The 11,609-nt window shown below is 27.9% G+C and overlaps 2 protein-coding genes across 4 annotated transcripts; one reads left to right on the forward strand and one right to left on the reverse strand.

Moving 5' to 3' along the window:
- Positions 1–3,360: 3,360 nt before the first annotated feature.
- Positions 3,361–4,787, forward strand: LOC106793654 (chromatin accessibility complex protein 1). Its single transcript, XM_014760788.1, has 2 exons — positions 3,361–3,743; positions 3,965–4,787. The coding sequence occupies exons 1-2, from the start codon at positions 3,609–3,611 to the stop codon at positions 4,340–4,342; spliced, it is 513 nt and encodes a 170-aa protein (XP_014616274.1). The 5' UTR covers positions 3,361–3,608; the 3' UTR covers positions 4,343–4,787.
- On the reverse strand, positions 4,720–6,957 carry LOC106793653 (biogenesis of lysosome-related organelles complex 1 subunit 5-like). 3 transcript variants are annotated; one of them, XM_014760785.1, is made up of 4 exons: positions 6,654–6,832; positions 6,147–6,335; positions 5,343–6,070; positions 4,720–5,265 (listed from the first exon to the last, which is right to left on the reverse strand). In XM_014760785.1, the coding sequence occupies exons 3-4, from the start codon at positions 5,758–5,760 to the stop codon at positions 5,015–5,017; spliced, it is 669 nt and encodes a 222-aa protein (XP_014616271.1). In that variant the 5' UTR covers positions 5,761–6,070; positions 6,147–6,335; positions 6,654–6,832; the 3' UTR covers positions 4,720–5,014. The 3 variants fall into 3 exon arrangements, with proteins under 3 accessions (XP_014616271.1, XP_014616272.1, XP_014616273.1); XM_014760786.1 differs by having other exon boundaries at positions 6,686–6,831; XM_014760787.1 differs by lacking the exon at positions 4,720–5,265 and adding an exon at positions 6,854–6,957 and having other exon boundaries at positions 5,358–6,070; positions 6,654–6,736.
- Positions 6,958–11,609: the final 4,652 nt, after the last annotated feature.

An 11,609-nucleotide genomic window follows, 5' to 3' on the forward strand; every position in this document is an offset into this window, starting at 1 on the left:
AAATTTTTCAGATTTGTGTCGTTTATCGGATCTGTTGTAACTAAAGTTACTTGGTGACCTCGTAAACTTAAATGTTTGCAGATAGAGTTATAGACTATTTGATGACTATATGAAGGAATTGGRAAAATAGCYAAAATTCTTGCACTGTTTGTAAGTCTTATGTTGATAGTCAAAAGACATGTCAYTATTATAACGATTAATAATTTCATGATGGTATATTTTCTTTTGTCGACTTTTGAACCAACTCACGACAATGCACTTATAAAAGTAAGTAAAATAAAGTAAATGTACTGAAGAAATAATGCACGACAGACCTACTGATAAAAATGCTAATTGCGTTACATGTAGTCTATTACATTCATTCACGATAAAAAAGCCATTCTGAATTTATTCCGTTTTTGCTTGCTCTACGCACGTATGATACAATCAGACTGATCTGAGGAAGACTGTTGGATGATATAAGTACAAGTAGATAGATTTACTGATTCCTCTTATCTGTATATTTGATACTCTCAAAGTTCACTAACTAGAATCTTTTTAACCCTCTATGGGGTAATGTTCTTTCTGGTAACATGATAATTTTTCGGCATTTTACCAAATATTTTTAGTTCTTTTAATGAGATGGCGTATATATACATCTTAATTTTATAATGTCTCCGAGACAACTAATACCAATATTTATGACGGTTGCTAATAACATTAAAACTAAAATAACAAAGTTAATGTTGTGTAAGCTGTCTGCAGGAGAGTCAAGCAAAACCTTTTTTTTCAGTTGATATTATTTGTGCTTCTGTCGGTGTTTACCGAATAAAAAATTATGTAAATAATAGTTCAGTTTAAACCGGAAAATGTTTTTTTCGTTTGCATATATATGTTTATAATTGATTTTCAGTTCCAAAAAAATTTTTTTTTTTATAACAAAACTTCGGCCCATAGATGGTTAACGTATATCGTATAATTCTAATTAAATGGTGGATAAACTTATGTTTTTCCTTTAACTGTGAGTAAAAAACATTTAAATATTTACCGTAATGTTTTATTTTTATATGAGTCACTTATTTACAAATCTGAATTACTTCAGTAAACAAAATATTATATAATTTTTGATTAACTTCGTAAACTTTTCTTTATAACTAGTTTGTATTTGATATCTTAAAATATTCCAATGACTTGTTCAAATCAAAATGGGCCAAAAAAGATTGCGTAATGATTGATTATGAAATTGGTTTAAGTCAATTTACCGCCCGTAAATATGTATATATACAATGTTAATCGGAAGAGATCGTGGATGATGCAAAATGAACCAGCCCAGACGACATCAAAAGCAGAGATTCACCTAAAAAAGATTATGCTGTCAGTCTGGTTGGATTATAAAAGAATTCTGCACTTTGAACTTTTACCAAATAAGCAAACAATCAATTTAAACGTGTACGTTCAACGACTCGCCAAACTGAGCGATGCAATTCAAGTAAAGCGGCCAGTATTGGCAAATTGTAAGAGTGGTGTTTTCTACCATGATAATGCAAAGTCCCACACATCTTTGGTCACTCGCCAAAAATTATTGGAACTGGGTTTGAATGTGATGTCACATCCGCTATATAGCCCTGACCTTGCGCCTTCAGATTACTATTTATTTCGTATTATGCAGAACTCCTTAAATAGTAAAATTTTTAATGACGCTGATGATGTCAAATCACATTTAATTCAGTTTTTGGATAGTAGAGATCAGAAATTTTATAAATATTCATATTTAAAATCCGTAATCACTTAGTTGCCAACCCAATAAATTATTTTTTTTCATCCGGACTTCTCATTTCAATATCTTATCTACATTTTCTATTATTTAATATCATATTATTTTTTAATATTGTATCAATGCGTTCCAATTTTCCCTGTCTATTTCATTCGTACAATTTAATTACTTTATAATGTTTTTTAATAACTTTTTTATATTTTTTACAAGTAACACACAATCAAAAATTATTTAATAAAGCTAGCAATCCCTGGCGAGTCAGGGAAAGCTAGCAATTCCTGGCGGGTTTTGTGTCCATTCAATGTGTCTATGCAATTTTTATGCAATTCTTTAATTAAAACTACACTATAAATATGTAATTATTATATATAAATTACAGTTATACAATTGTAAATATTGAATTAATATTAAATAATAGAGTAACATGTAAGAATTAAATTAATGTTTCTCGCATTTTTAACGTATATGTAAATGAAAACAGAAAGTACATTTCTCTAAACAATTATACAACCAATATATGGTCAAATTTTTTCTACTAATTTTAATTTTCTTTCCTGTATATAATTAGAAATTAAGAAATGTAAAAAGAATTTGTATAACTTTAGGATAGAAAAACTTGAAAAAAAAAGTAATTCCCCTGCGAAGAATCGAACGGTAACTACCGATGCGAGAAGCAGAGACGATACTACTTACACTAGCGCGCCACTTAACAAATGTTTTATTTTTTTCTTACAACTTTTATGACTTTGAAGCTGAATAAAAATGCATTTCTGTTTTCTTATAACATAAAAAAAATGAATTAAAATTATGTCTAAACAAAATAAATTCCACGTTTTTAGAATATTCTTTCCTGTATATCTTGAATTAATTTTATGTATAGATATAAAATTCTTCTTTTTCAAATATGTATATAAAATTTGATACACAAATAAATTTTTAAGAGACAAATCTGTAATTTAAAATTTCCTAAAATACATAATTTAATAAGAAAAATTTTTAAATTATAAATTTCGTCTTAAAAAGAATACGTATTCAATTTGATATACAAATAAATTTTAGTGAGGCAAAAAATGTATATCAAGCTATTGATTTATCTGCGAGAGTCGTAGGATTGATCTGAAATCCGTGCCGCTTTATGTATTAACAACGGAGCTATACATGTATACAGGCTCCATGGTAAAAACCGTGGAAACTTTCTCCGCTTGCGAGAAACGACGTTTGAAAGGTGGTCACCTAGCGTCTGTATGCCGGAACTAATGTGATCGGCGCACCGCGGATGTGGCGAGGTAACCGCGAGTCGCCACAAACCTCCGAACACCACCGCCGCCCTCGTGGAAAATTATCGTACTCGGTATTTTCTTATTTTCAACAACACTAATTCGATGAAAACGCGTATCTCGATAGTTCTTCTTATATTATATATAGGCTTTGTGGTTGCGCTCCTATCTCGTTTTTAGTTGATATTTGTGCCATTCATGTCGCTGAAGTCAATCATACTTCGAGTGAAAGGTAGAGGATAGTCTTCAATTTTAATCGAAGTTTATGGAAATAATAAAATAATAGTGGGAAAATTTGCAACTATTTTTCGAAATATTTTTATGTATATATTTACCTTCTCTTAAATAGTGTGTTTCAGGTTTAGTAATAATATGTTAAGCGAGATTATGAATCTTGATGAAACATGAATTAAAAATGTAATAAAAATAAAATTTGTTCCTACGAAATATTATTTTGTATCGAAATAATGAAAACGTTTATTTCGATTTAAGTTAACGGGCAATTAAATCTGATACGTCGTTAGTTAATTTTAATAGCGTTGTTCAGTTTATATTGATTTGTTATATTAATTTTAAAAATGGCGGCGCAAGGTTTACCTACGAAAATGAAGGAATTACGTTTACCCATTTCAAGAGTTAAAACTATAATGAAAAGTTCGCCTTACGTAGACACGGTTGGACAAGACGGATTATATTTAGTTACAAAAGCTACGGTAAGTTTTTCATAACAAATAATCGGAAATTTGGAAGATATAAATATATTCGAGCACGATGGTTAAGCCGACATGCGCATTTTGCGGCGGGATTATTAAAAATATTGTTAATTTATATTATTTATTATCCTTTATTAAAATTGTATACATGAATATTCGCGCGAATATAATATTTAAATATGTATATTATTTGTCAATTAATAATGTTCTAATCTTTTTAGGAATTATTTATTCATTATCTGACAATAGAGGCTCATATGCAAAATAATAAAGGAAATAATTTAGATTATAAGCATTTGGCAGAGGTAGTACAGACAAATGAAACGTTGGAATTTCTACGTGAAATAATGCCTCGGAAAATTACAGTAAGGCAATTTAAAGAGATGATGGCAGCCAAATCATCGACCAGTAGTTCTTCGGATGAAAGTAGCTCGGATTCAGATAGTGATAGTGAATCTGATACTGACTCTTGTTCTAATAGCGACACAAAGGATGATAATGAAAACTCATCGGCTAGTGAACATGAATTAGAAACACAAGAAAATGGTAAAAGTAGTTATAGTGATAAAAGTGACAGCGATGAGGAATCTAAGAGGTAGAAATAAATAAATAGAATCTAATTCTATTACATTTATAAGTATTTTAGAAAATATTTTATCTACTATTTTATTTTTAAGACATCTTAATAAAGAAATCATATTATATCTTTATCATTCTTATTTGTTAATAGCTCTTATTATTTAAAAATCATTATTAAAGTTAAAGATTAAAAATATGAAAATTCAGTTAGAGTCTAAGATTAGCAGAAAATATAAAATTATTTGTATTTTTACTCACATACATACATTATTAGTGCGATAACTTTTAGAAAACAAAATTTCTTTAAAAATAAATACATTTTATCATCTTTAAATTTCATATATTTCTAAAGAAAATTGTAATTTTCAATTTTTTTTATTTACGTTACAATAATGTCTTTTGTATAATGTATCTATTTATTTTAACAAAGTGACAATTTCGATAATAAATTAAAAGCAAAGAAAAGCAGTATGCAATGTCTACATAGCCTTATATTTTGCTTTCTCTGAAATTTTGTCTCATTTATTGATATCATATAATGCATTATTATTATAAATAATTTAAAAGTATATAAAATATTATGAGTGCCATATAAATATTTTTTAGTAACAACAAATAAAATTCTGATTTCTAATTATTAGAATTATACACTGATGTATAAATACAAAATATTCTTGTCTAATTAAACAATTTTACTCTTGATGTAATTTTTTGAGCTTAGGCATTGAGAATGCATCGTAACAATCTTCATTTAATTTAATTGCCAGAAAATAGATTTCGGCTAAAGCAATTACCAATGCACATATTATGCCTAGTAATAATCTAAATCCAAAATCTAAATTACCAACTATTAATTCTACTCCAATAAAACCAAATGTGAATCCTGCTAGTACGGAGAAGATAAATTGTACAACGGCAATCAGTTGTTTATTTATTTGCTTCACTGTAAATAAAAAAGAAAATAGAATAAACATGTATTTGGAGATATAATAGAATATCATTTAAAATATTATTATTTACTTTGATAAGCTATCGTATCTTCTGGTAATTCTTTACGTGTTGTATCAATACTTTTGGTCATAGCTTTGTATTCTCTTTCATTTTGTTGTGCCGTAAGTTTTTGTATCCTTGCTTCCAATTCAGGATTTCTAGGTGTAATTTTGGGCGTTGGCAATATTACGTCAACGTCTTCTAAAATTTCATGCAAGTATACCTTTTGAGCTGTAATATTTCTATACTCTTCTAAATATTTATTTAACCAATTAATATCATTTAATTTTAATAGAACGTCGTTGCACTTTTTCCTACTACTTTTTTTTAAACTAACGATACCAGGCGGAGCATTATTTACATCGGATACATTTTTCCAAACAAAGTCTATTAATTTTGTATTTGGTTTCAGGCATAAGGAAGGATCATCAATAGTTTCTATAGGCATTTTTATGTTTTAAATATGATATAGATATTTTTTCAAAAAATAATGTTAGTATTTTAATAATATTTAGTATTTATATATGTGGCACTGCTGTTACTATTCTAAGAATTTATTTGGAAGTAGTAAATTTTAGATATTGATCGAATCAAGGCGTAATGTGTAACTTTTTTTCTAAATCAATATAATATTCTTTGATTTCGTTTTCTTTGTCCTGAAAAGCTTTATCCACTTTTTGACATTTGTCACTCATATCATTTATAAACTTTTCCCATTCTGCTTTACGAATTTCTCTGTTATGTTGCAACGCAAGATCCTGCAATATAGGAGTAGTTTTAGAATAGTTACCATATAAGTGAAGTCTTTTTTATTGTTATTTTTGAAGTACGTACACTGTTAAATTCTTCTTGTCTTTGAAGTACCCTTTCGCACATACTAAGCGCAACATCAATGTTTGCTTTTAAACTTGGCAAATGACAATCCCCTAGTTGCTCTGCACGGGGCAATTGATTTTGATCTAGTTCGGTTGAATATTCAAGAATTTTGAAAAGTCTTTCCACTTCTCTATCGTTTCTCTTTTCCTAAATAAATATCAATTTGCAAATATTCTAATTTTTTTATATTAAAGCCTTATCGTGTAACTACTTCATTCATTTGTTAATATTACAACATTATAGTATAATATAGAAATATATAATACAAAAAAATGTTAAGTGGTTACAAATATTATTTAAATATATTATTATTACAAATATTAGGTTATAGGTATCAAGGTAAAAAGAAAACTATGAAGTTTATACAAAATTATATTAAGTCAATTCAAGAAGCCAATTTATTAGATTTCATTTAGGTAATAAAATGATTATTAATTATTGTTAAAAAAGAAATATTAAATTTACCTGGAATTCTCGTAGAAAGAAATTTACTTCACCTTGTATAAATGGACGATGCTCGAAAAGTCTACTCCAAATTTCCCCCGTGTCTACGAAAATGTGATCTCGAGTAATATTATTATAAGCATCTTTTGTATAATAATATATTATTATAATTTTGAATTATTTTTCTTTCTAGATTTTCATATATGATTATATGTTCGCACCTTTGATAACGGACGCCATGCTGTAGATGGAAACACTTCGTGAACGTAACAAAAATGAGTTCAATCATATGATCAAGCATGGTTTATTGCGCAGGCGTCTATAGCTTTCTCTAATAATTGATTTTTTCAAACAAAATAAATAATTAGACAAGAATAAAATAACGATTGAAAAAAGTCAAATTTGCAAAAATAAATTTAAGTATTCATCTTAATACAATTCATATTTTGAATGAAATTTTCATTTCTTTAATTTATTCATTGATTATAATTCCATAGATTTACTTAAAAACAAACTTTTTATTAATTATGATGAAATATCATTATTATTGTGTAAAATATTTAAAAAATTATGACATACTACGTGTATTATATCGATATATTTGAATTTAATTTAATAGAGCGAGAAAACACGAGCTTTTTACATCTTTATACAAGATTTTTTCTTTTTCTTTTTTAAAATATCATTCTTACTTTTAATCAAAGATATTTTATAAGGCTCCGACGTGATGTCTAGAATATTGTTAAACAAATTTAGTTTAGTGTTACATGCGAATTACTGATTATGAGAGAAGTAATTTGAGAAGAAAGGCATAATGTTTCGCAGAATTTGAGACGTCTGGTATTATGATCAATAGGAGCTTTTGAACGCAATGACAAATATCGATTCGCGATTTTTTTTAGATAAACGATATCATTCATTGTTTTGTTGCAAGATTTTGATTTATTTAATCATGAAATAAGATTAATAATCGTTAATTGGTGTATCGATATAAATAAATAAATTAAATTAAAATTAATGTATTTTAAATTAAAAAAAATAAGAATAAAAAGAAAATAATTTCGTACAAAATTTGAAATAATTTTACTGTTTTACCTATCATCAATAAATTTTATAGAAACTTACATTTTTACCATCTGTCGATTAACCGTAATTACAAATGCAGTTTTTCTTTTTATTTTTAAATTCTCACAATATTTGATTTTATTTTCCAGATATTTATTATTTTCAATAATATTTCATTGAAATAAAAAAATAAATTGGGAAAATAAATATTCCATTGGGAAAGAAACAATAATTTCTAGTTAATTTATCTTTGTAATCATTTATATGTATATATTTATGCAAGTATATACTACTTATTTACGTACTACTTACATATTATATATCTTTGGTTGCTTTTCCAGTTCATGTCAGAGGAGAATTCGTAACGTGTATAATCTTTCCAATTAATTCACTAGTTTCCTTTCTGTGTGACAAACGTGCCGTTACTCTACGTCTTGTGGATCTTCCAAAAGGAAACTAACTGCAGGAAGTTAGTTTAGTTTCCAATTCGACGAAAACCGCGAGAAACTGCAACGATGACTCGACGCCAAGTACTACGTGTCTGACTTATCGTCGATTTGATCACTTATCTATGTTCTCCGAGTAACAAGGGTTTTGATCAATGGTACATATACATATATACATGTATACACATATATGTATAAGTAAATAAAATGTATCTATATTTTCCTGAAACATTTTTGTTAATTAAGTTTTCGTTTCCCCGCTTTTTGAAAGTAATATAAGTAATATAATATAAAAAAATTATGCACGTGTTTAAGATCAAAAGATACCTTTACAGTTGTTTGGGATATTTTTCAACTTTTTTAATGAATCTTTAGAAAAATATCAAAAACTATACTGATGAAGTATCGACAGAAGTCAGCGTAGGAGGCGAAGGAAAATGAAATAAGATCCTGATGCGAGATTACAGACAGTTTACCTACTAACGTATCGTGTAATCAAGTATTCTGAGGTTCACAGTGAAGCATCACAAGCAACCTGGATGGCGTACACCTAAGTAAGCATACATTACGTAAATAATTCCAGTTGCAATACGATAATAATCAATACTCTCGCGTTATGGCATCTACGTATGTATATGCATATTTTATTAGCTTGTACTGAGAGATATGTCTGACATTTGCTGATTTATCCGTTTACATGTTGAGTTGAAATTAGATTATGTTGTATGATGGAATCTACCGTTGAACATCCGTTTTAATCATTTCATCATATGTTTTATATTATATTTTTTAAGTACACGAATAATGCAGCATTGTTCCAATTTAATTGTAGGAAGTATAATAAAATATATATATATCTCAGATGAAAAAATTTCATGGTAATCTTAATAAATGAAGCCATCTTTTGAGATTTGTATCGGTCAATAGCGAATTGGACAATAATTTCAAAGTCTCGGTCGGAGTCGGATAATAATGGATGCTTTCGAACGGAAAAAGGGATTAAAATAAATCGTGAAATGGAAGAGAAGAAAAAGATAATGAAGAACCGTGGAACAGAATACGTAAAATTAAACCGAGATCTTGGAAAGAGAACGGGGAAGTAAGAGTAGAAAGGTAATTAAGTATTTTCGTTCGAAAAATGATGAAAAATCGAAGACAATAACGAGATATTAAAAGATGATGATCACTTATACATATATATATATTTATATATCTTTTTTTATTTGTTTATTCATTCATTTATTTATTTATTCATTTATTTTATAAAATTATGTGCATGCTATTGTCATGGTCTATACGATTTGGCTGGCGACTGGCAAATTTAATTGTAAATTGTTTCGTTCATAGAATAGAAAAGCTTAATGGTTATCGAAAATTATTGAATAAAATTAGTTGTACCCTAATGATTTACAACCTGATATTGAAATTACTAAATATACATATTCGGATAATTAAATGCAATTTACGTCGAGTTAATTAATATTTGTTTCATTAATTTTTTCAACGTTTTACAATAACTCTCATTATTCTAATACCATTAGTAATAATGACGAAAATTATTATTATAATATAGTTATCGTTCGTGTTTTATTTGTAGATACAATTATTACTGATTATTTTAATGAGGTGTGTCAGGACATAATTGAGTTTACTATTTGCAATGATTTCAATTTTCTAAATTGACTCAATCATTATTTGTTTTTCTCTCTTTCAGTAAATCTTTAGTTTTCTTCCTCGGATTTGAACTTACTAACGTAATTTTTATTTAACAAAGAATATTTGTAGTCATATCTTGTTATGAGAAGTTCAATCGTTAGTTGTATTTTAAACGCAGAAACTTTAGAATTCCGCTTTAAAATTGGTTTGCTTGGGTAAAATAGTAAACGGATTTTTGATTAAATATAGATGGAGAAAGTACTGTGAAAGTGGAAGAAAAAGAAAGAGAAAAAGAGATGGAGAGAGGAACAGACAGATAGACAAATAGGAAAGGATAAGATTTGTGAGTAACGAACTTACTTTAACGTACATTATAATATCGTTATTTTATTACAATTATTCTTTCATTAAATAAAGTATCAAGAAATGTTCTTTCATTGAGTTTAAGAAACTTAATATAGTATTTTTGTTTGTGCATTTAAACTTATTACATTATGTTAATGTTACAATGAGAGAGAGAAAGAGAGAGAGAGAGAGAGAGAGAGAGAGAGAGAGAGAAAGAAAGAGAGAAAGACAGAGAGAAAGACAGAGAGTATACAAGACTTTATCATGTTTTCCATAAGAATGTGAGTTGTTTGCATACGTTAGAATAGATTTTCTTGTAAAACGATGTAGAGAGAGAGAGAGAGTGAAAATATAATGAAAGATTATGTTGATGTTTTGTATGTAAAGAAAACAAAATTATAGCGAAGGAAAAATATTTCAATTATAATCAAAGTAGAGGAGTATAAATGAATATATAAGTCATAATAAAATTTCTGACGTACATATCGTTAATCTTTATGGGAAAATTTACTATTATTCATAGCTTAATAGGTCTGTAGTAGGCTGATAATAAGGTTGGTTGCACGAACTTTGGCTCTGTGGATTTCATGTTAAGGGATTTCCCATGGCAATATCCTCTTTTCTCATACTGCAGAGAAAGCGAACAGCTTCTTCGTTGCCGGTCTTAAGCCGATCTGAACATACGTAAGCTTTTGCATACGGTACATGTATATATGTAGTTAGATACGATGTGTTTGGGATTCACACACGTTACGTGTCAAGCCTAATGTAAACTCCTTGCAATTGTGTACTCGATATCAATGATATCATAGCCACGTAACTTATGGATTAGAATATATGGACCTTTCAAAACCTATCAACATAGTTTATATTATATTTCCATGAACAGTCACGTTTATAATTAACGCAGAATCCTATCAATGTAATTCTAGGTGTTACTTTTTTCTTTTAAACACATTATTTACCGGTAATCGATTAATATTTACATTGACAGCGTTTATTAATTGGTAGCTTAGAAATAGGCTTTCGTTGATTACGTTTATCGACTACCCGCGGTTGGTTAAGTAATGAATTAAGTACATTTGTTATTTTTTCATTGCACTTTGTTATTTAAAATTAAAAAAGAGACAGAATAGTATACATGGATAAAATTTAACAATAATTATTTATTATGTTTTTGGGATGAGTGTAGTAAAGAAAAATAATAAAAGAAGATATGAATGTTCTTAGACATTAAACAGAAACCACAATTGTCTTTCCATTACTTATCCAAAATAATTTTATTTTTAATTTTAATTTTACCTACACAAACCTGGTGTTATTTTGATTTCTGAATTTTGATGACTCTGCAGTATAACAAACTTAAATTCTGACTAAATTCTTTCTTACTCTTTTTCTCTTTTAAGTAGATTTTGTATCGATTCACAGAGACCTCGAGCATTATATTGAAGTCAACGTAGGGGTA

This window comes from Polistes canadensis, unplaced genomic scaffold, assembly GCF_001313835.1.
Source record: "Polistes canadensis isolate GaletaPanama2010 unplaced genomic scaffold, ASM131383v1 scaffold_16, whole genome shotgun sequence".
Classification (NCBI taxonomy): Eukaryota; Metazoa; Arthropoda; class Insecta; order Hymenoptera; family Vespidae; genus Polistes; species Polistes canadensis.